At 41.6% G+C, this 24,936-nt stretch overlaps 1 protein-coding gene across 8 annotated transcripts in view; it reads right to left on the reverse strand.

Annotated features, from left to right (window-relative positions):
* The window catches only part of LOC110987750 (uncharacterized), a 523,067-nt gene that overhangs the window by 213,971 nt on the left and 284,160 nt on the right, over nucleotides 1–24,936 (reverse strand). For 6 of the 8 annotated variants that reach the window (XR_015425693.1, XM_087138261.1, XM_087138260.1 and 3 more), the window contains one exon: nucleotides 638–1,321. The exons of the other annotated variants lie outside the window; for them this stretch is intronic. Coding sequence is in view for 5 of the 6 variants with exons in the window: in XM_087138261.1 (XP_086994387.1) it covers nucleotides 638–1,321 (684 nt within the window). In the remaining variant the exon portion in view is untranslated. The remainder of the gene's footprint in view (nucleotides 1–637; nucleotides 1,322–24,936) is intronic. 8 annotated transcript variants of the gene reach the window in all.

A 24,936-nucleotide genomic window follows, 5' to 3' on the forward strand; every position in this document is an offset into this window, starting at 1 on the left:
AGAGGTGAGACTACCTTAGAGTTGGAATGGAGTCACCGGAATGAACAACACTGAGGGTGTCAATCGGTGTTGTTGAGACCATCACATGTATAAGACCCACACAAGACCCCAAGCCTGAATTCAAATCACAAGCAGCTATCCAAATAAACTCCAACAAAAGCATTCCTTTGTCACTGTTCACCCGGTTATTGGTAATTGGTCTTGTGAATGGTCTGGTGCATGGTCTCATGTCTGGTCTTGTGAAACATCTTTTGATGGTCTTAACTACAACACCGGTGTCCCATCCATCACAGGTGAGCTAAGCCTAGGACCTGGCAAAGTGGACCAAGCAGGCCCCATGGATCCTGCCATTGGGGCCTGGGGACCGGACGTATCGTACTTGTAACATGAACATTTTTGCACACATACAGACTCACCGAATACTTTTTATAAGGCAGTCTGATAAGGTGTTCAAAGCAACCTATACAAATTGAAGTCTGTTCACAGCTGCGATTGCTGAAATATATATTTATATATATATACACACATACATATATATACACATATACATACAGACATACATACACACACCCAGATGTGTGTGTATGTATGTATGATGTATATTTTTAACCTTGCTTTTTATGTGAAACCAGCTTACCAGGCCTTGGCAGTACATCATCAGTTGTGTCATCCCTGCTTTCCTTAGTCACATCACTTGACGGGTGTCTTAGGAACTCATTGGAGTAATCATTATTTGTAGCAATACGAGGTGGTAAAGGAGGAGGGCTTTTATTTTTATTCGCTCCACTTGTTGAGGATGAAAACACCTTGGCTTGTTTCAAATTACGCCAGAATGACTGTCCACCATTTTTACTCTTCTTTGTGGTTGTCATTTGCTGAATTTTGGTTTTAGTCGGGCGCTGATCAGTGTTTTTTTGTTTACCATCTACTTCTCGATCTGCTGTGCTTTGTCTAGGGGGTAAAGGAGGGGGAATTTCACTGTGTGGGTTGCCAGGCTCCTCATATCTTGGTCCAGAGAATTCAACTTTTTTAATGACCTTCTCGACGTCTAGTTGCCTCACTGGAAGGGGAGGAGGGTTCTTGTATGGATAAACATGATTAATTTGGGATAAGTGCCACACATGTCGTTTCTGCATCGGGGAAAGGGATGAAGAAAACAGTTTATTTTCTGATTGCTCTGAAATGGGATGCTGTTGTTTTTTTGTCAGTTCTTTCTGTGATGTTGAGAGTACGTCAGGCTTAATCACAATGGGGGATGCTGGGTGAGGTGGTAGTGGAGGCTCCTTTGCTGGCAGATTTTCTTGCATTGCAAATCCTGTATCTGTTTTAAGTCATAACAGAAAGGTTTGAAAGATTACCTAAATACCAGGTATGTATGACACAACTATGAGCAACATATTTCATTAATCTATAACATGCCAAGACAATGTGAATCATGCAACATCACAATCGTATTAAAAAATGACATGCACGGGGAGTGGGCCAGATAGTATTAACCACTTGCTGACGGTATTATTCCATGTTTCTCAGGCTCTGTAGTATTTTTAGCCAAAAAGACTGACTTTTTAAGACAAGATGCCACAACTACAGTCATTAACAAACATGTCATGTCATTAACTGTACAAATACTAACCCTTGGTTGTCATTTCTTCAAGATTTTTGCGAGGTTTGCTATTGCATCAAAGCCTTTTTTTAAAACTCCAAGACTGTGTCGCGGGGCTATGTGTGTCTCAACACCTGGCTATGGCCTGCAGCTGCTTTGGGGCTCCATGCACACTCAACATCATGGACTAGTTTCAGCCTTTGCATGTGTACAAACTCAATGGGAATTACTCAAGCCTTTGGATGAATGTAGACATCATGCAGCACTACATCCAGAATTTTCCGAACACATTTAATCATTCTACACAGGGAATTAATTCCTGTGTGTTGAGACATGTCCTAGGGTGAAGTGGTTAAGAGCATAAAAATAATTTCACGGTCTTCCAGGCCATGCTTGCTAGATGCAAGGAAGTAAAGCACAATACATGTGAACTCATAGTCGGAAAGAAACGTAGACCCATGTAAAGTGTACAGATTATGCATCTTTGTGCTTTTCAGGGAATCTGTACACTAATTGAAAGAAAATCAGTCAAAGGTGAGTTGTATAATCCGCATAGAGTTCCAAACCAGCAATCCGCATCCTTTATATATATACATGTACCTGAAGGTTTCCTTAAGGTGGTCTCCTATCCGAGAAACAAAATCATGATTCAAGGAAACTGTCACTTGTATTAGTGGTGTTTGAATTGGCCCTGACATAATTGTATTAAACATAACATCAACAATGAAAAATCAATAATAAAAACCATGTCCCTTTATGATATCAAAATATACATTCAAAGTGCAACATAAAACACTAAAAATATCAATGATGTTAGCACAGTGAGTGCTCTGTCAAGTATATGTCATTTATCAGTCATCAAGCAGTGATAGATGACAGCATGTAGCTCATACATCACTGCTCTATCAGGCTTGCACTGCAGCAGCAGATTTCACAAAACGTGGCTTAACTTTGAACCATGCTTAAGCCTTGTGCCACAAATTTATGCCGTAGCTGCGCAATATGCTTACGTTGATTCCAAGAAAAGTTGCGTAAATGCACCGTGTTCTAATAATATTAAATTTCTTGGACAAAAACAGCTTTTATGACAGCTGTTATTTTCCAATATAACAGCAGTCATCAAATAGTCATTGAATCACATCTACCTGCCATTTTGAAGAATTTTTTTCTTTTCTTCATTTGAATTGGACAAAAAGTTTCGCAGTTTTCTCACAGCCAAACAAATTTATTATTACCTTCTGGAACAAAGTTGTCCGTTTCTCATATAAGTCTTAATAACTTCAGCAATGGTGAGGTTTAACCGGCCCGCTTCGTTTGGTGCAACTTTATGGCCAACCTAAAAGGACAGTGTAAGTTACGCCAATATTGCAGAAGTCGGGGACTTACGCAATGAGTATGTTTCGTGAAATTGGTCTTAATTTGTTGCGTAACTTGCGCAATAAAATGTGGCATAAGTGGAGTTACGCCATTGCATAAAAGTTTCATGATTTCAGCTGCAGGACTTGTGCTAGGAAGGCACAAGGTAGGTTGCAAGTGTGTACACAAAATGGGGCTGCCATGCTTCCCTTTCCATTGCATACTTATAATGTACATGTGAGCAGTCTGCCCTCATATGGATAATTAATCACTGGTGGTTAGTATTGTAGGGTACTAGTACTGGAACAACTTCAGGAGTTCAAGTTGCATCCAGTTTAGACATATTGCCTGGAGACTGAAGCATATCTTAAGGGAAACAAGTTTTGGTACCCACTTTTGCACACAGGAACATGTAAAGAACATTTTATTTGTGAACAAGTTTATGTGTGTAAGGATGAAAAATGGTTGTATTAGCTAATTCAAACTATTTTCCTGGATAACGGGTGACAATTAATTGTAAATGTTAAGAAGGGAAAACAAGGGATATTAATTTGTCTTCTTTTGAAAGTACCTCCTGTCAAACTAAGGGACAAATTGATTTCTTTCAATTGAAGTACAGGGAAATTTGTGATTGATACTCTGCTCTTTAAAATTTTGAACGACAGCACTTCCTTTACTTTAACTGAGGGAGTGGACTTTTTTACCTGAAGGAAGGGATGTTTACTATAATTTGGGTTCTTTTCAGGGATCACTTTTCTAAGAGGCTTATAGGGTGATAAACCTTGTTTTGTGGTAGGAAATTTTGAGGAAGCACGCTCACTTGTACAGGCGATACAACCTCCAATTAAATTCATGAACATGGAAAATACATACACAGGCAAGTGATCAAGTTCTGTGAATTAATGCACAGAAAGGAACTAGTATAGCATTTCTTCATTGTATTGAACATTACTGCATGTGTTATCACCATGATAGTGAACCGTGAAGGGAAGTGGTGAAAACAAGTCAACAAGTTCTTCACAAAAATTATAAATGAATGTATGCAAATATATGAATACAATCTTCTTTGACATAATGAAAGGTTGTTGAGAGACGTTTCATGAAGACAGAAAAGACAAGAGGACTTGTATTACTATAATTTTTGTTTACTTTACTGATAAAATTGTAGGGTTGCGAAAAATAAATTAACATTGGTCTGGAAATCAGTAGCAGAACTCTTTTTCGTGCCTCAAGGTTTGGTTTATTTAAGTTGTCAAGTGATGAGGACAGCTGGACTGGAATATCTTCAGCATTCTGTGACAGCACAGCAAAGGAGGTATGCATACTCTGTCTGCCACAAGAAAGACCTGAAATTGTGGCCATCGAGTGGGGGCCAGAAGATGGAAGGGGTGGATAACCATAGAAAATGATGAAGTACACTTAAACAGCACATGGTAGAAAGGGGAGTTAGTTTGTAGGGCATGTGGAGGACCACCTGTGATAATGGTTGATGGAGAATCTCATTGCCTGGTCCCCCAGTAGGAATGGGGGCAACTAATTGTCGGTCAGTTGTTTGAAACAATAAATTTTCCTTTCCAGACCCAGAAGACATTTGTCCAGACTCCTGTGAAAATGTTGCACGTCTTATAATCATATAAGACTGGCACTTTTGTCTGTGTATGCCATTTGCGACTTGCTCATAGTGATCAGATTGCCAGGACATGGGGCTGAGCTGCTCTGACACAGACATACTGTTCTTTGGAGTCAAATTCATGTACAGATAACCAAGGGCAGATCCAGACCAAAATTCCCCTTTTGGGAGGAGGGGCGAACAGTTTTAAGGGGGGGGCAACAAATTCTTCATGTTTTTAATTCTTAATTAATACCAACAAACTGTCTCTTGCTAATGACATGGGTAGCTTCTTTGAGAAGAAAATATCTAATATCCATGTTAGGCTTGATAATTTAACTTCAGCCACAGGAAGCCGAACTTCTTATCCAGTACTTGAATTGCCTTTGTCGTGTGGCATTTTGTTTGACCAATTTCAACCACTAACTGGGTCACAGGTTGAAGACCTTGTGAAGTCCACAAAGAAATCATGTGATCTGGATCTACAGTTGTATTTATCATTTAAACCTGATGACTTCCTGCCAAACTGCAGTAGCTGCAATGGAAAGTTGTATTTTGGACATTAGAAATTGGATGCTAAAAGACAGGCTAATGATCAATGATGCTAAGTGTGAAGTTCTGATTAGTGGAGCCAGGCAACAGTTGCAGAAAATAAATATTTCCATTGTCAAGGTGGGTGATTCTGTAATCCCTCCATCCACGCAACTCAGGAATGTGGGATCATGGTTTGATTCAGAAATGACAATGGACACCCACATCACTAAGGCTTGTTGTGCAGCATTTTTCCACCTTCACAATCTTAGGTGCATTAGTAAATTCCTCTCTCCCAATTCGCTTTCAGTGTTAATTCACGCATTTGTGACCAGCCGTCTGGATTATTGTAATAGTTTGTGTATGGTTTGTCAGCAGAACAGATAATAAGATTACAGCGAGTCCAGAATGCTGCAGCTAGACTTCTTACGAATACACTCAAGTTTCAACGAATAACACCAATACTGTATCACCTTCACTAGTTACCTGGTTTGTACAGGATTAAATTCAAAATCATCCTATTAGCATACAAAGCCATCCATGTTCTTGCTCCTAGATATTTAATGAATCTTGTCATCATACAGAAACGTCTAGATATCATCTTGGGTCAGCTGGCAACGGTCCTTTGTTAAGTTACCATAACGGTAAAATGCTACCCACACTTGGTGACAGGGCATTTGCAATGGCTGCTCCTAAATTATGGAATGCCTTGCCATGGCACCTACAGTGTGAGCAGAGCCTTGCCATTTTTAAATGTAAAGTGAAAACTTACCTGTTACGTGTGGAAAGATCAACTAAAAAAGTCCAATCTGTCGCACACCGCAGCAAAGTAATTTAAGAGGAAAGAACCAACAAATAAACAGGACATTTTCAACAACCAGCAATTACCAAGGCAGTGAAGCGTGACTTGCATTAGAAGAACTGAAAGTGCATTAATTTTAATAATGAATCAGCGTCAATTAACATGAGGAGATTAACAAGTAAATAAATATATTACAATGGAGCAGTAGCCTTGAGCACCAGCACAATGATTCGAAGCTTGGGAAGAGCAGCCACGCTCAGTGGGTCCATTAAGGTAGCTTGACTTGGACACCGGTAGTAGCTGGATCATTGGTACTGTCAGCGTCTCGCCTGCCTGTGGTGGTATGGTCAACAGAGAACCCGGCATGGTGTGTCTACCCGATTATAGTGTCCTAGCACATTCCCTGTTCACTCATTATACAAAGAGCCTTATAAAAGAAATATTTTACAGGGCTTGGCCTAGAAAGATTAGAATGGCAGCCCTAGAGGATTAAGGTTCAGGCTCCAGAGGGTCAAGCTAATAATCCCCACCAGCAGGCCTGACGTAGAAATTCTGGAATTCAAATCCTGACTGTAACATACCTTTTTAATATTGCAATTGCACAGTGATATTGCACTGCAAGATTCTTTATTTTATTAGTTTTATCTAGTAGGGTTATTATTATTTTTAACTTGAACATAGGTTTAGCTGTGATTCGTTATTTTAGTGTCGCCGTGTCACGTATAATTACTTTTCTTTTATCGTAGGTAGGGTTAGAGGCGTCTGTCCCTGGGAAAGATCGAGACATCACCGATGCCAGCAGGGTTAAGTTCTCCCTGTTGGCAGGACAGACGTATCGCAATACTGCGGTTTGGGCACTAGAGTGGTGAAATTCATTTATCCTTATCCTTTCATTTCCTAAATCAATTATTTTTTTTACGTTAACTTGTACTGCGCCATTGGTCATTTTTATGGAAAGGGTGCATTAAACATGTTCAATTATTATAATTATTAATTTTCTGTAAGTTTTACTCTATGACATTTCTGAAGGGTAAGGATAGAACCCAGGACTTTTTACTTGCTTTGGGACAAAATATGAGAAGTGAACTAATTGCCTCTTTATACTAAATTTTTTTTCACAAATATTTATTTGCTGGGGGAAAGAACATGCTCGTGTTGGCCCCCAGGATTTACCTACGCAGATACTACTATTCAAATCTGTGGTGTCTGAGCGGTGAATCAGCACGAGGAGGGTGGCATTTTACATGGCATGGCAATGTGGTATGTTACACATCATCTTGGCTTCCTAACAAACACTACAGGGAGCTTCCAACATTAAATTCACCCTCTTCCTTTACATAACAGCTTAAAAAGTTTATTAACAAGAGGATTTATATTGAAGTAAAAAGCAAAACAAAGTTGTAAGTTTGCTGAGGTGAATGAGTACCTTCCAGTGTCCAAAATAAATGTAAGCACTAATATGCAAACTTATTAAACAGGAACCTTTTTGCAAGTCCAAAGGAAATTTTGAAGGGTTACAGAAATAGAAAACCTTTAGTTTATGTGAAGTATTTCAAAATAACAATAAATGTGTATCCATTTCAAAACATCCTAAATTTAATGTTTACCCCATTCATTGTGACCGCAAAATGAATAAAAAGATCCTGCATTTTTCCGCCCACAAAAAAATTTTTGGCCATTTGCACTCCTAGGCTGACTGGATGATGTCATCACCAGAATGATGCATGTACAGAGTACATAGTGCAGTACACCTAGTATTGCATGCAACAGACCACGTTGTGTTTGACAAAGCTTGGCCAACAGGGCAAACACCTTTTACATGTCGACCACATGGGCTCCTTGGGGCGACTAATCTTTTCAGATATTTTACTCTGCAGCGGTTGGGGTTGGGCCAATGGGAGTCCACAGGCTTGTGGTGTATGCCTGGGGTGAGGACTACATGGAATCTTTGACAAGTTGGCCGATTGGAAGTTATGACTATAATTGGTGATTTGGTGAAACTTTCATCACCGCTCCATTGACACCAATTAATGCATGCTCTTGTTGCAGGAGCCATGTCACCTGAAATAGTTTGCATTTTTTCTCGAACTTACACATGAATTCCCCAAGACTGATTTCTTTCTTATTAAAGAAACCTACAATATTCAACAATTGTTGTTAACAATGTATTATTGACAATATGCATTCTTACATCTGTCCAACCATGAAAAGTTTCTTTGTAAAAGTTTATACTACAGTATGCCACTAAGAAATGGCCTCAGGGCTGGCAGCGACTTGCATTTAAGCGCAGGTTTCATATTTAACTCCACGTGTGGGTTCATATAATTGGATTTCACCTTTCAACATTTAACAGCTGTATTCTTTATTATGAGAGGTTCCTCCCATTTTTAAATATCTTTGTTTTCGAGGTCATACTACCCAGACAGTCACTACATATGCATATTTCCTTAGTGCTCTATTGCTATTCGTTAAATGTTTTATCAACTGTAGTGTACCCTCTATTGGTCCACTTCTGGCAGGGTCGCTACCATGATCGTCCAGGATGCCAAGCAGATAGTGGGGAGGACAGGAGGGCTGTGACTGTATGGGTAAGCATGACCTAGAGAACTCCTCCCGCACTACTTAGGGGGAAAGTCCATCACGGTCAACTTACCCAAACAGTCACTACATATGCAGATTAGCATAGGGCCTAGGAGTTGGGTCGGCAAGGACACTTGAGTTAAATGATGGTAAACAGTGTAGTATATATAAGAGGGACCGACCAAAGGCAGGATGGGATACATCCAGTTATTCATCTTAGCGATGGCCCGGTAGTCCCGATGCAGATACTGCATGTCTGCAAGATGTCAGTCAGGTAGCATGAGGTGAAGGTAGAGGATGACTTCCAGCATGCTGCCTTGCAGATGTCCTCAAAGGAAATGCCTCAAAAATAGGCCAAGGTAGGAACTGCTCTGAAGTCAAGTGCCTGGATGTGGCAACAGGTGGCATCGTCAGATGGAGATAGCCATTCATTGTTAGCAAGGGCCGATGAGGCTTCACCGAAGTGATGAAGAGCAGAGAAGAAGCACCACTGGGATTTCTTGTTTTGGCGAGGTACCATTTGAGAGTTCAAACCAGACACCAGAGCTTGTCATCTCAGGATCCCGAGTGTTTGGTGATGGCAGGAACAAAAAAATGTCCGCAGGACAGAAGGTCTCAGTTTGATTTTCTGTGAGGAAGCCCACAGATGGGATGAGGTGAATGCCATTAGGTTACCAGTGGATATGTCAATCAGCTATGGATAGGGTATGGAGTTCGCTGCCCCGCTGAGACGTGGTTAACTACCAGGACGAATAGTCTCGAAGGTGGGCACCCAACGGACATGCCATGAAAGAAATGTTTGAGAGGATTGTTGTTCGACATGGAAGATCTGTCTTGAGAGCCGGAGTGGATGGAAGAAATGGCAGAACGATAGCTGCGGATAGTTGCAACTTGTATACTAGAGTTGAACAGGTGCATGAAGAAATCGGATACGATCCTGAGAGATACATTTGTCGGAGCCACACCTTGTTCTGTGTGCCATGGGTTGTCATCTGCTCTTGGCCGCCATCATGGAAGCTTCGTCAGAAAAACCAGCTGAGCGGAACAATCGTTCAACAATGGCCAGCAGATCAGTGGAGAATCTCCGGCCGAGGGTAGAAAATGCCAGAGCCTGGCTGATGGAGGTCTGGCCTGAGCAGTAGGATTAGAGGAGCTTGGTACAAGAGTCTGGTGAGACGAGGGAACAAGGACTGGCGAGGCCAGAAGGGGGTGATGAGAACTCAGCAATGTTCCTGCTCAATTACAGCTGGGATCAGGGATACTGGAGAAAATGCTTAAGCGAACATCCTGGTCCAGCAGAGATGCAACGCATCAGTTGCCCAGGCCTGTTGGTCAAGGAATCTTGTGTAGAAGACAGATAGCTGGGTGTTTTGTGATGAGGTAAAGAGGTTGATGTGGAGTTTATCTGTAGCCTCAAAAACTAAGCATACTACTCCCAGTTGAAAGATCCACTCCATTGGGTGGATATATCCCCTGGAGAATGTGTCGGCAATGGTGTTGTTGGATACAGGGAAGTGCATTGTTTGGAAGTCGATCCTGTGGTCCAAGGTCCAGAGGAACATTTCTCTCGTTAGGAGGCATAGGCTTGTGGAGCGCATGCCCCTAATGATTTATGTAAGAGACTATTGTCGTGTTGTTGGATTGGATGACACATTTGTTCTCGATGGTCCGACCGAAGTGGCGAGGGGCACTGAATTCCATGGAATGCTAATAATGTTGACGTGAATTTGATGTATTCACAGCAGGTATTGAGTTATCGGAACCAATACCTGGCTCTGAGCAGCTACGCCCAGTTGCTCCCATGACGACTGAAAGAGAGCCTGCAGACACGCATGGAGACACAAGAAAAAGAGAGAGACAAATTCAAATTTTCCAAAACAGCTTTAGCTGGAATTGAACCTCTGGCCTTGCGATCAGAAACCAAAGGCCCTTACCACTCGGCTACATGCCCTTGAAATTTTTAAAGGTAGCAAAGGGGGAGTGTTGCTGGTGTGAGTTTACTTTAGCCTGCGATCATAACGCCCTCCGGCAACCATGCATTTTTTGCCCGCCTCAGGGCATGACATTAGTTGACTCCAAAAACTGTCCACCGTATTCCATCAAATATAAGAAGAACAAATACAATTGAGGCATTGAGGTCATACCTTGATGTCATAATTGTTAATTATGATGATTATGTTAATGTTTAGCAGAAATGTCAAGTACTTTTGTGTAGGTTTGAGGTTTAATTGACCATAACGATCATGTACAATGCATGAACATTTTGGTTTGCATGTATTGTTTATTGTGACAGTGCACGCATGTACATTTGTAATCACAAATTGTGCATCATTGATTCACTTATTTGAGTAGTTCACAAGCTGATTAGTGAAGATTTATCAATTATTTGGCTCTATGATTGTCTAATTATCTAAGGAAAAGAGACAGCTACAATTCCTTACACATATAATTACGCAAGTATTGGCCACGTGCTGTTCATTTGTTATGTTGAATCTTTGTGTGTTTAAATTGCAAGTTTAGGTCAAGGAGCCTACTCATAACCGTGGTCAAGTGTTAGACCTCATTGTCACTCGTTCATCTTCTGACATCATTAGAACAATCGATGTTTTTGACCCAACATTGTCAGATCATTCGATGGTGACTGGTGAGTTGAATTTTCATAAACCCTCAAGACAAAAAGTACCGTGTACTTACCGTAAAATCAGAGATATTGATGAAACTCTCTTCATGGCAGACATCACTACTTCCTCGCTGGCCAATTTATCCAAAGCTAACACGGACCCAGAGGTTCTCACTGACACCTATAATACAACGATGCAGACTCTCATGGACAAACACGCTCCAAAGAAAATGCAGTCAATAACTGTTCGCCCTAAAACTCAGTGGTTCACAGATGAAATTCGCGCAGAGAAACTGTTGCGTAAAAAACTTGAGAATAAATGGCGTATGACTAAACTTACTGTAGACAGAGAAATATACAAGCATCAACGTAACAAGGTTGTGAGCCTCATCAATCGGGCAAAATGTAGATATTTTAAAGATCTTCTTGACGAATGCCGAGGTGATGGCCATCGAATGTTTCGTGTTCTCGACACCTTGCTTGGTGGAAAGTCAGAGGCTGTCCTTCCATCATGTAGTTCTCCACAGCAACTGGCGAATAATTTTAGCCAGTTCTTCCAGCAAAAAATTCTCACTATAAGGTTGAATTGTGAAGCTGCAGCCAGTTCACTGGATAATAATGATCACAAAGAGGAACTGTCAGCTACAGTACCTGGATGTGATTTTTCTCTTGAGATGGTGTCCCATCTTCAGGTTGACAAAATAATCAGACAGTCCTCACCAAAACAAAGTGATCTTGATCCACTTCCGACAAAGCTTGTGAAGGCTTGTTTGCCAGTTATTGCCCCAGTGATAACATCAATTGTTAACTCATCAATAGTGCATGGTGTTGTCCCGCAAGCCCTCAAAATGGCTACAGTGAGACCAGTGTCTAAACTCCGAAAAATCAGTACTGATGGAGCTAACGACCTGAAGAATTACCGACCCATCACAAACTTACCTTTCTGTGCAAAGGTTCTGGAGAAAGTTGTTGCTGAACAACTTGTACAACACATCTCCTGTCATCAGTTAAATGAACAGTTTCAGTCCACGTATAGGAGATTTCATGGGACGGAGACAGCTCTTATGCGCATCCAAAATGATATCTTAATGACTATTGATCAGGGGAAAGTTGCCATCCTAGTCCTGTTGGACTTAAGTGCAGCTTTTGATGCCATTGACCATCGAATTCTTCTTAGGAGGCTGGAGTCGTACATTGGTGTATCACCTGACACTCTGCGATGGTTTACATCTTACTTGTCTAACCGGCATCAGACTCGTGAGAGTCAGCACAGGACACACAGCTGGACATGCGTCATACCCACTGAGGTTTGGAGTCCCACAAGGATCCGTCTTAGGTCCTATCCTCTTTAACATTTATATGCTTCCTATTGGCAATGTGATTCGGAAACACGGCCTAAATTGTCATTTTTATGCTGACGACACGATGCTGTACTTGTCAACGTCACCAGTTTCAGATAATGTTACAAGCAGTGTAAGTGTCATTGAGGACTGTTGCATTGATATTAAAAGATGGATGACCTCCAATTACCTGAAAATGAATACCAACAAGACAGATGTTCTTGTTGTTGGTACACCACTGAATTTGAAAAAGGTTTCTGTTCTCAACATAAACGTTGGCGGTGACTGTATCACTTCATCACCTCAAGCGAAAAAACCTTGGAGTTACCATTGACTGTAATATGAACATGCAGACACATATTAGGGAGGTTTCCCGTAAATGTATGTACCACTTGTATAATATCAACAAGATCAAAAAGTATTTGAGTCCTCCTGTTACTCAACGGATGATAACTTTGCTTATCATGACCAGAATCGATTATTGTAATGCATTGTATGGTGGTCTACCCCAGTCTACACTAGCCCCCTTACAGAGAGTCCAAAATTGTGCTGCCAGGATTCTCACCGGAACTAGAAAGTCTGATCATATAACTCCGGTGCTCATGGAACTTCATTGGCTCCCAGTAAGATATCGAATAATTTACAAGCTATGTCTTCTTGTTTATAAATGTATTAACGGTCAGTGTCCAAACTACTTAAATGAATTAATTGTTAGTACTAGATCTGTTTCCCACAGATCCACTCGCCAGTCCCAAGATGCAACGAGGTTATACTGTCCAAAAACTAAGTTGTCTTTGTATGGTGACAGAGCGTTCTCAGTTGTTGCCCCACGAGAGTGGAACAAGCTGAATAGAACCCTTAGGGAAGCTGAGTCTGTCAGTGAATTTAAATCCGGATTAAAGACTCATCTTTTTAAGCAAGCGTTTTTTTAATCTAATTGTCCAAATTCCCTTTTTGAGGTAGGCATATTTTACAGATTTTTTTTATCATTTTAAACCTTTTTAATTGCTAGTTTTTATTGTTTACAATAATTTGTTTTACTATTTTTATTGTTTTTAGTGTAATTGTATTGTAGTTTTAACCAGTGTCTTAACTTTTTGGAAAATGCCCTGGAGCACGATTTTATCATGGGCGGGCGCTATATAAATACTAACTTATTATTATTATTGTACTGCTGATGGCAAACGCAGCCCTTTGCCTGTGAACGCTACTCTCCTGAACGGCATGGTAGGAGATGGACAGTTGGTGTCACCAACATGTGACACCAAGATGCCGACAGAAGACCCAATTAAAACACTGACAGGGAGTCTCCTACAACAATTGAAAATGAACAGACTGCCTACACCTGAACCGATTGTCTTCTCTGGTGACCCCATGCTGTATTTCACATGGAAACAAGGCAATCACATTCTCATTGAGCACCGTGGTGCACATGTTACCCCGGCCGGACGTTTCTTCTACTTGGAGAAATATCTTAAGAGCAAAGTGCTTGACCTGGTGTGTGGCTTCTCCCTTGTCAATGATGAATCTTCATACAAGGAAGCCAAGAGGGTCTTGGAGAAACGGTATGGAGTTCCCTTCATAGTGTTCAATGCATTTAGGAAAAAGCTGGACGCATGGCTGGCTGTGGCCGCAAAGAAAGGGGTCTGTGTCTCAGATGTCTTCGGTCATAGATCAAAGGAATGCCACAAGAGAAGCGTGTGCAGCATGTGCAAGAAACAACATCCAACCCTTCTACATGGTGACAGAAACCAGACTGACCAAACAGCCGTCAACTTGGAGAAACCTGAAGACCAAACCTGGGTAAGTTCACACACAGCAAGTGTTTGCCATCTCAACTCCAATACACCGCTGTTTCCGTCTGTGTTAAACGGGGAACACCGGTTGTGCGCATGCGTCAGTTTTTTGACGAGTACGGGCAAGTTGCATAATTCATGAATCTTGACCCATTTTGTAAACACTGCCTAAAAGTCATGATATTACTGTATATTCACGATTTTGATGAATGTTTTCGACCACTCCCACACGTTTACACTTTTTACTGACAAGTGCAACAGGAGAAGCGAACTGAAATGGATTTCTTAAGCGCGAAATTTAAAGCTAAACTGAGCTGCTCCGATTTTGTGTTTCTGGCGAGGTAAGATTTACAGATGAAAATTCTATATGACCTAGAGTTTTTTCCTAGCCTAAAACAACACATAATATCACAAAACAACTCTTCATCTTACAAACTGTATTTTCTCTTCTGTGCAAACCCCAAGGTTTTTGAGAAATGTGGACTTTACATGGGTGATATTTTCAGCCTGAACCACAATTTTGGTAGCCCGCGTAAGCGCGGTACCGGTGCCAGACTACATGTACATGTACATGCACGTGCGGGCGACCTGCCCGATACTGCATGCCCGCCTGACTAGAAAAAAATGCGGGGCGACCAGCACTTTAACTCGATATTCTTTGGTAAATTATGACTTCCCAGCAGTGCAAAATAACCTCCACTTTCTGATATATAAACAGGTTGGGTGCGGTATTGTCAAAACTTTTACATGACTGGTATTTTAAATAACATCCTCAGAGGTTGATAAATGAAATAGTCCTCTTTTCAGATTACATGTACATGTACTTTCAAAAACTACATAACATGTGGATCACTTTTACTGGAAAGGCTTTGAAAGAAAATTTTAAATTGTTTTCTTACACTGAAACCGTTTGTTTTAATTTGTCACTTTTTAATACCTTAAATAAAAAAATAGTTCTGGAACTACATACCAATCAAAAAGGAAAGAACAAAGCTACTCTTGACAAATTTTTCAAGGATACAAGCATGTAAATTTATTACTTTTAATTGACAGACTATTGGAAAGTGGCTCTTTGATTATGGATCACATACACAATCTCCAGAAATTATGCAGAATATGTGCTGAGAGAGTAAATCTATGGAAAATCCATAACAGGCAACCTAAGCCCTGCTCAGAAAATCAAGAGAAGATACAAGCAAAGTATAAAATTAATGTAGAAACCGATGAGCCACATTGCCACCCTCCCTTCATGTGCCATCTTTGCAGTTCAAATCTTTATCTTGCAAAGACACATCCTGTGTCAAATGATTGCCCCCCCACCCTCCAACAGGCCCCTGCTTTATTTGTGACAAGGTGAACATTTCCAAAAGAGGTGGTCGTCCTTCGAAAGGGAAACATGCTCATCTTATGACTCTTGACAGGGATGAGGAGAAAGCCAAGGCAACTGTGCAGAGGAACTTCGAGTGTCTTAGGCAAACAACGACTCCGACAATGGGGCAGGATTTTCAGTCAGATGATAGTTCTTTCATTTGCAAGTACTGCTGCAAAATCTTCAACAGACCTACTGAAACACAGTGTGAGCACATTGTTTGCTTGGAATGCCTAGAAGAGCTGTTTTCCAAATCGTCATCTTCGACAGTTCTTTGCCCAGTATGTAAGAAGCAAATCAGCCTTCTGCATATCCAACCTGCCAAGCACTACTTTGTGAATGTCCTCATGAATGGGAGGGTCAAGTGCAAGAAATGCAACCAAAGCAGTTGGCTCAAAAACGCAGAAAGACATGACTGCAGTAATCCACTAAGTTCAGCACCTGTTGATGAGAAGATATTAAGAGATATTCTAAACCATGCAGTAACTTTTGATGTGTGAAGGCATGCATAGCCTTAGCTGTGTTGTAAGCACGGTTCGCAAATAATAATAACAACATAATCTATAAACCAAAAACAGACATATTTATAAATGAACGTACATGTACTGTGCAATGGAGTAAACACACAGGCATATTTGTCGTGTATATGTTTGTCTTTGTCAAACTTGTTAAAAATAGTGCTATTTGAAGATAGGTACCTGACGGCAAGTACTTCGGAGCAACTCCTTCACGGTGAGGGCGCCCATGAAACCATCACGCACGTAGAGCTCTCGTGGATATTCCTCCAAGATGTTGTGTATCAATGCAAAAATCAGCGTGTCGTGTAATGCCTTGCAAATGCGCACCGTTAGGTTTGCACAGTTCACAGAGCGCAAATACATTGTAAAAGGTCCATTCTTCACGCTGAATGTCAAGCCTAGACTGGCAAAACTCTAGGAGCAATGCTTTTGAGGCTTTAACAACGGTCAAAAATCCCGTAATCGTCGATCAATCACAAACAGACGTTAACTTTTAGACACTCTTCTCACGCGTATCCGGCAACCAAAATGGCCGAACGTACTGACAATTAAAAGGCCACTTTTGTGTTTTTTTAATAAGCCGTATTCTATAAATATTCATTGACACAGTGCCTCTCAAAAAGGATTTAATTAAGGTGATCCTTTCAGCTCATTAATATTCATAGTACTTTTTACCACAAGAGGGCGCACTTAAATGGCGCAAATCTTGCGCATGCGCACAACCGCTTTTCCGTGCTGAAACAGCCGTGAATAAGGAACATTGCATAGAGTACTATGGTAGTCCCAATTTGGTTGTCACATCAATCAAGGCCTGAAGAGAGAATGGTTTACACTCTTCTTGATACCCAATTAGACACATCGATCATCCTTGCGTCCACCAAGATTGCCATGGGACTGAAAGGTGTCAAGGTCAATCTCTTTCTGTCTACAATGACCAGCAAGGATGAGAGAGTACCCAGTGAGAGAATTGAAGGACTCATTGTTCATACTCACAACAGCAATAAGAAAATTCCTCTACCGGCAACCTATTCAAGGGACATCATGCCTGCTTACTGAAGCAACATTCCCAGTCCTGAAATGGCATGCCCACATGCACATCTTTTGAGACTGCAGGAGCACCTGCTGCCAGTCCAGCCATGTGAGATGACTGCACCAAAGCCTTAACCCCGCGAGAAGTCATCCCACTAGTTGATGATGGACCTTATGGGTTGAGAACAGATTTGGGACAGAGTGTTGTTGGTGTGATGAAGCAAGATGAGTACAAGAACTATGCAGATGACAAGATTGGTTTCAGTCATCAATTGACAGCCTGCGAACTTATAGCAGAGCTGAGCTGCAACGGCAAAACTAAGAGAAGTCATGTAGTGTTTGCCCAAGGAATGAGAGCTAAGGAGGAAATTAGCCCCTGTCGGGTGACTTGCTTGCTGGAAGCTGATTTCAGTGAAGGAAGAGATGAAAACCTGTCATTTTCACAAAACGACATCTGGTTTCTGAAAATAATGGAAGAGACCACCCACCTCAGTGAAGACGGCCACTATGAGACAGCCTTACCTTTCAAGAATGGTGAACCAGACTTGCCAAACAACGGGTTTATTGCGAGCAAGAGACTTGGACACCATGGAAGCAAATTTGAACGAGATCAAGACAACCAACAGCAGTATAAGATTATAGATGTGCTTATTGCCAGTGGATATGCTGTGCCTGACACTCCACGCCATGACAGTCCCTCTTGGTACATCCCGCATCATGGAGTCAAGCAACCCAACAAGCTGAGAGTTGTGTTTGACTGTAGTGCGCAGTACAGAGGGGAATCACTCAACTCTCACCTGCTCAGAGGACCAGATCTGACAAATAGACTGGTGGGAGTGCTCTGCAAATTCAGACAGGAAAATGTTGCATTCATGTGGGAGGTTAAGGGAGTGTTTCGTCAGTTCAGGGCCAGTGCCAGTCATAGAAACTACTTGAAGTTCCTTTGGTGGCCTAGTGGAAACTATCATCAACTGTCAGGTGAATTCTGCATGAAAGTACACCTGTTCAGGGCAGCGTCCTCACATGAATGCTCCAACTTTGCACTCAAACAACTAGCCAAAGATCATGAGACTGAGTTCAGTTGAGGTGGAAGCGGTTGACATGATATCCCAAACCAGACAACTTTGTAAGAAGGGTGGCCTCATCTGCACAAGTTTGTCTCCAATTTGAGGGTAGTACCCAACTTTGTACCTACTGAAGATCATGCAAAAGGAATAAAAGAGGTCAATCTTCTTTATGACGATCTTCTTATGGAAAGAGCCTTGCGAGTTCAATGGTGCATCAAATCTGACTGATTGAAATTCAGGATCACACTTCAAGACAAACCCCTTACCAGGAGAGGCGTATTCTCCACAATCATGTCAGTCTATGACCCACTGGGCTTACTAGCACCTGTCTACTGGTGGATAAAGAGATCCTTCAAGAGCTGTGCAGAGAGTCTGTCGGATGGGATGACCCACTTCCTAAGACACAGAGAACAAGATGGGAACAATGGAGAAATGACATGCAAAACCTTCAATCATTGTCCGTAAAGAGATGTTATAAACCTACTGACTTTGGTGAGGTGCAGACAGCCCAGCTGCATCACTTCTCAGATGCAAGTAACTCTAGATGTGGCCAGTGTTCCTACTTGAGACTCACAAATTCTAAACGAAGAGCACACTGCATGTTAGTGATGGAAAAGTCTACAGCAGCACCTCTGAAGCCTGTGACAATACCTCGCCTCGAGTTGACCGCAGTCGTTGTCTCTATCAGAGTCAGTTCATTCCCAAGGAAGGAACTCGATCTCAACTTCAAGGAGTTCTTTCAGACGGACAGTAGTGTGGTCTTAGAATACATATGCAACAATTCAAAGCGGTTCCATGTCTTCGTCGCAAACAGAATCAGACGTATTAGGAATGTCTCCTCTCCTTTGTTGACACTAATGACGATCTGGCTGATGCAGCATCGCGGGGCCTGACAGTGAGCCAAATTGTTGAGAAGTCACTGTGGCTTTCAGGGCCAGAATTGCTGTGGAGGGAAGAAATTCTAAGACATGATGATCAGCCAAATTTCTATATGAGACCAGAAAACCCAGAGGTGAAGAAGACTCAAGCTACTGCAATTAGTGCACACCAAGCAGGTTTCGATTTGGCCCACCTAAACTGCTTCTCGACCTGCCACAGTACAAAGAGAGCAGTAGGAAATTATCTGAGGTTCACCTCTCGCCTGAGGAGACATTGTGAGGAGAAACATCACCCATCAGTTCGAAAATGCACCCCCAGTATCACCTGTCAAGAAACCAGTAACTGCTGAAGATCTACAGCAAGCTGAAATGATAATCTTGAGACAACTGCAAAAGGAGTCCTTTGCTGACAAGATCTTTGTACTTGAAAGCTTGAGAAATGATGGAGGCACTCTAGAGAAAAACTGACGCCATTTGAAGAAAGCCAGCTGTCTCAACAAATTGGATCCCTTTCTTTATAAAGAAGGAATGATGAGAGTGGGAGGCTGTATAAAAAGATGTGATGATTCCTTTGAAACCAAAAATCCAGTCATCCTACCTAACAGACAGCATCTAACAGAGCTACTGATCAACCATCACCATGAAGAAGCTGCTCACCAAGGGCGAGGTGTAACACTCAACATGCTGCGGGCTGGCGGGTATTGGATAGTTGGGGGGAGTGCTGCTGTCTCCAGACTTATCAAAAGATGTGTCATTTGCTGTAGACTGGGCAGCTCAACAAGACGCAGAAGATGGCTGATCTACCACATGATAGGATCACAAAAGCGCCACCGTTCACTTATTGTGGAATGGACTGATTTTGGGCCACTTGTGATCAAGGAGGGTAGAAAAGAATTGAAAAGGTATGGCCTTCTTTTCACCTGCATGGCCTCAAGAGCTGTACACATGAAGACTTTGGGTTCACTGAATACTGACACCTTCATAAATGGTCTCCGAGGGGTTCTTGCTCTATATGGTCCAATACACCAACTCTGATCAGATAGAAGAACAAATTTCATCACAGCACAAAATAGGTTTAAAAAAGCTTGGGCAGAGATTTATCACCAGAAGGTTGGAAATTACCTGCTTCAAGATGGATGCGACTACGTGCAGTTCATCTTCAATGTTCCCTCTGCGAGCCACATGGGTGGGATGTAAGAACATCTCATTCATTTTACCCGCAACATCCAGAAGACCTTAATGCATCAGTCTGGACTTCAGCTCGATGACGAGTCCCTATGTACATTCCTGTATGAGGCTACAGCCATCAACAGCAGGCTACTAACAATTGATCCCTTGAGTGATCCCAATGATCTAGAACCCCTGACCCCTAATCACTTATTAACCCTACCACTCCTCAATCCTTCACCTGTTGGAGGACTGAGGAGTGTTAGGGTTAACCATGAAATCAAAGAATCTCCTTCCACCTCCTGGAAACTTCCAGCAAGAAGACTTGTATTCAACCAAGTAATGGAGGAGGGTGCAACATCTCATCAACATGTTCTGGATACATTGGAGGAGAGAGTTTTACAGAATCAGCAAATTCAACAGAAGTGGACACAACCCCAGAGATGTGGTGATCGTGAAGGATGAGGATGTGTCATGGAATCATTGGTTGCTTGCACGGATTGAATAAGTCTACCCATCTGATGACAAGCATGTCCGTAAGGTAAGATTGGCCATGGGTGACACGTGGATCAGTAACCAGGGCAAGCATGCCAGGCCCTTAGGCAGTTAGGTCTCTGGAGCACCCGATCCCCAAACTGGTTGTCATCCTCCATGCAGAGCCTTGACGAGACCGAGGTATGAGCACTCAGGAGACCGGAGAAATCCCTGCCAGATGAGCCATTGCTGGAAATTTAGGAGTTTAAATCCAGGGTGGAAGTCCCAAACCATTGTATGTTCACTCTTTAATTGTTTGCAAATTTATTCAAATCATTCAAGTTGAAAGTTTTATTTAGTGGAATGCAGTTAATCTGTTATTTTTGGAGTTTTATGATCCATGCTTGGAGGAAATTTTCATTATCAAAGTTGCCAGCAGTTGAGTGTTAGCCTCTCAGGGATTCCATGTGAAATTCCTCCTTATACGAATTCAAGGTTTTCATGGTGAAAGAAACTAGAAGAGTATGATTGCAGTTGCACCATGTATCAGTCTCTTTCTTGAGTATGTGTGGTTCTGAAAAGAACCGGGGAATAACTCGACATTTCGAACAGTGCACTCTGTCTGTCTTCAGGAGACTACAGGAATCTGATTGGGAGTGGAGCTTATATGGTGTAGAGAGGAATCTACATCTGGATCCCTCTCTACACCATATAAGCTCCACTCCCAGTCACAATCCTGTGCTAGTTGATTAATGCAGTATTTTAGGTAAATTAGTGTTTTAATTTAGGGGGGGGGCATGTTGCTGATGTGAGTTTACTTTAGCCAACAGTCATAGCGCCCTCCAGCAACCATGCGTTTTTGCCCGCCTCAGCACATGACATTAGTTGACTCTGAAAACTGTCCCCCAATTCCATCAAAAAATGTAAGAAGAACAAATACAATTGAGGCACAGAGGTATTAATAATTATCAATTATGATGATTATGTTAATATTTAGCAGAAATGTCAAGTAGGCTTGGGTTTAAATTGACCATAATGAACATGTACAATGTACAAACATTTTGGTTTGCAGGTATCGTTTACAGTAACATCTCAATACCTAAAATCTCTGGGAAATATGAGTTATCCGAAATTTGAGTTAATGTACGCATTTTGACATTGTACGCTGGCATGAGATCTAATGCAAAAAGTACGCAATATAGTGCAAAGACGTCAAATCTATATTTACAGAGACCAAATGACAAACAGAGGGTGCTCTTGTAAGCCAGCTTGCAAAAATAATGCTTGGTTCCTTGACTTCCACATGACACAATACAGTTAAAAGCATTTTAACCCTAAAGAACCACACTCATTTCTGGGGTGCAGAGCTGAATCGGCTGTCTATTCCTAGGTCTAGGCCTGCGCCCATTGAAAATACGTGGGGACGCACTGATGTAGCCGTAGCTCTGGAAGCACGTTTCAGTGTGACACCGGCCGCTGGCCGCACAGCTACTCGGGCCCAACGCATGTGTTGTTGCCGACGCTGCTGCTGTGTTTATGCCGTAGTTTTGTGGGCAACATGGACGCCGATCAAAGTGTCAGAGTGTCAGATTCGGATCATACAGATGGGGAAAGCACTCCCCCACCTGAAAAGAAAATGAGATTCCAAGCTCCACAAAAATTTCTTGCTAGTTATAAAAAGAAATGGCCATGCCTCCGGCCCAACAAGAACGGAGGCCAAGATGTCAAACGCAACGGCTAAAAAAGCTGATGGTACAGTGTGGGTGAAACAAATTTCATTACAGAGTGAGTACATAACAGCAGATTTGAAAGTATGCAGAATGTTTAAGCACCTCACTTTATACAGAAATGACTTAATTGAAAATTTATTCAATAAATCCATGAAGTACAGTCGAACCTTTTTAATGAGAGCATTGTTAATACAAGAGTCCTGTTATAACTGTACATAGTCATTAAGAATGAAGTGGTCCATAGTTTTTTCTAATTGAGTGTAAGCATTGTGCGAACATTTTCTTGGTCATGTCACCATGCACTGGGATTCTGGTTTATGCCTCTTCGCTGATGTGGTACTTGAAAAAAATATGTCAAGGTTGGCAGGTCTGGATTTTTGTAGTCAATCAGCTGATAAATAACACATTACATGTACTGTAAATCATTTAAACTGTGTACCTTTGTGTGGCAAATCTTTGTTTTGCCTTGTGCATATGTGACGCATTGTGGTGGTCCCATTTCTGATACCGCACCGTACTGGGCGGGGTTTCCCTTTTGAGTCAGACGACTTTTTCATCACACGAGGGTACACCTTTTTACGCTTCAATAAAATTTCGTAAAAACAAAAATGCTATCGGTGTCTGGTTTTATTTTTTGTTCTTCGTACTTTATTTTCAAACTTATGTTTATTTTGCATTGCAGTCACGTGGTTGGTCCACTGCGTGTGAGCATGCTATGGTTTGTGGCTCTAATTGGGCAGCCATCGCACAGGCGAGCGCAAGCAGTTTGGCCAGACCATTAGGCCAGACTTAACGGCGTGTGCGGCATACACAAAGATCTCCATTGCATTGTCGCAGCCGCCGCAAAGAGCCATCAGTTGGCCTGCCGATGCACTGGCTACAATGGGCCCACAGTAATAATTGGGCCAATTCCTGCAAGTCGGATTTTGCTGTCATGGTGTGGTTTATGCGTCTAGATTGATCATCATTGTAGCTCGCTTGCAAGTGTTCTGGTGTGAAAAGATGAAGTGTGCGTGTCAGAAATGATTCATAATTAGACCTGCGTTCTATTTACACTTTCCGGAAGTATTTTGGCGGCAGTTTCTTTTGGATCTGCTACACAAAAACTTGGAGGTAAACAAATTCGGCAACATGAGCAGTTTGACATAAAAAAAAAAAAAAAAAAAAAAAAACATGAGCAGTACATAAAAGCCTATTCTTTTGGCGGGAATTAATTCTTCTTCGAGTTAAACGGAGTTTCGAGTTAACCTACTTTGAGCTATTGAGATTTTACTGTACAGTGACAGTGCATGCATGTACATTTTTAATCACAAAATTTACATCATTCGTTCACTTACTGAAGTAGTTTACATGCTGATTAGTGAAGATTTATAAATAATTTGGCTCTAAGATTGTCTGATTATTTAAGGAAAGGAGACAGCTACAATTCCTTACATATATAATTTTGCAAATCTTAGCCATGTGTTGTTCATTTAACATGTTGAATATGTTTTGCGTGTGTTTAAATTGCAAGTTTAGGTCTGCCATGTACATGTTACTGTGTCAAGGTATAATCTGCTGAATTAGGTTTTTCTTTGTCTCTTTCCTTTGCTTATATAGTTTTCACGGAGTGTCTAATTATACACGGAGCATATTGGATTGGAGTGCCCACATGTAGCTTTACATTGATGCACGTGTACACATATATAGAGTACTCAATAAACATGACTGTGACTTTGAGAAGTTAGATATTTCAGTGAAGTTGTGTCATCAGTCTTGCGATTCCAGAGTCTGGATCTGGATCTGCATGAATACTCTGAACAGCTCTAAATGAGCATCACTCAGAATGGAACTAGGGGGTTGTTCATTTCAGCTGTAGACGGTTTTGCAGTGCTATTTTGAAGCTAGCTAACTTCTCCATAGAAGTCATGTGTTTTGGCAGCTTATTCCAATCTCTTGCCATCTTGGGAAAAAAAACAATGAAGGTAGGATTGTGACACAGACTGTGGGATGACAAATTGATTTGCCTTGCATCACCTAGTGTTCATTCGTGTGAGCTGATGGAGGTTCTTACAAGTCAAGGAAATCTCTTATGTCCAGGTCAACACTGTGATGAATGATTTTGTGCAACATGACTAAGCTGCTGTTCCGTCTTCCATGCTATTGGAGGGGAAGTTTAAGCTTTTCTTGCATTGCTGTAACAGAGCTGGTTCTACTACAATCTTGAAAGTTGTACACACTGCCCTGCGCTGGACGGCCTCGATCTTGTCAATGTTTTTCTCTGTATGCGGAGCCCACACAGAGCTACAACACTCAAGGTGGGGTTGAACCAGACTCTTGAGAAGCCTGGGCTTTTACATGGACTGGAGCATTATTCAGGTTTTCTACGAAGGAAACCAATGACAATATTGGCTTTCACTGTGACAATATGCTGATTCCATTCACGTCAGATGAACGGGTAACACCAACGTATTTATGATGATTTGTT

Source organism: Acanthaster planci, linkage group LG06, assembly GCF_054643075.1.
Source record: "Acanthaster planci isolate LZ-2023a linkage group LG06, COTS_SCS, whole genome shotgun sequence".
Taxonomy (NCBI): Eukaryota; Metazoa; Echinodermata; class Asteroidea; order Valvatida; family Acanthasteridae; genus Acanthaster; species Acanthaster planci.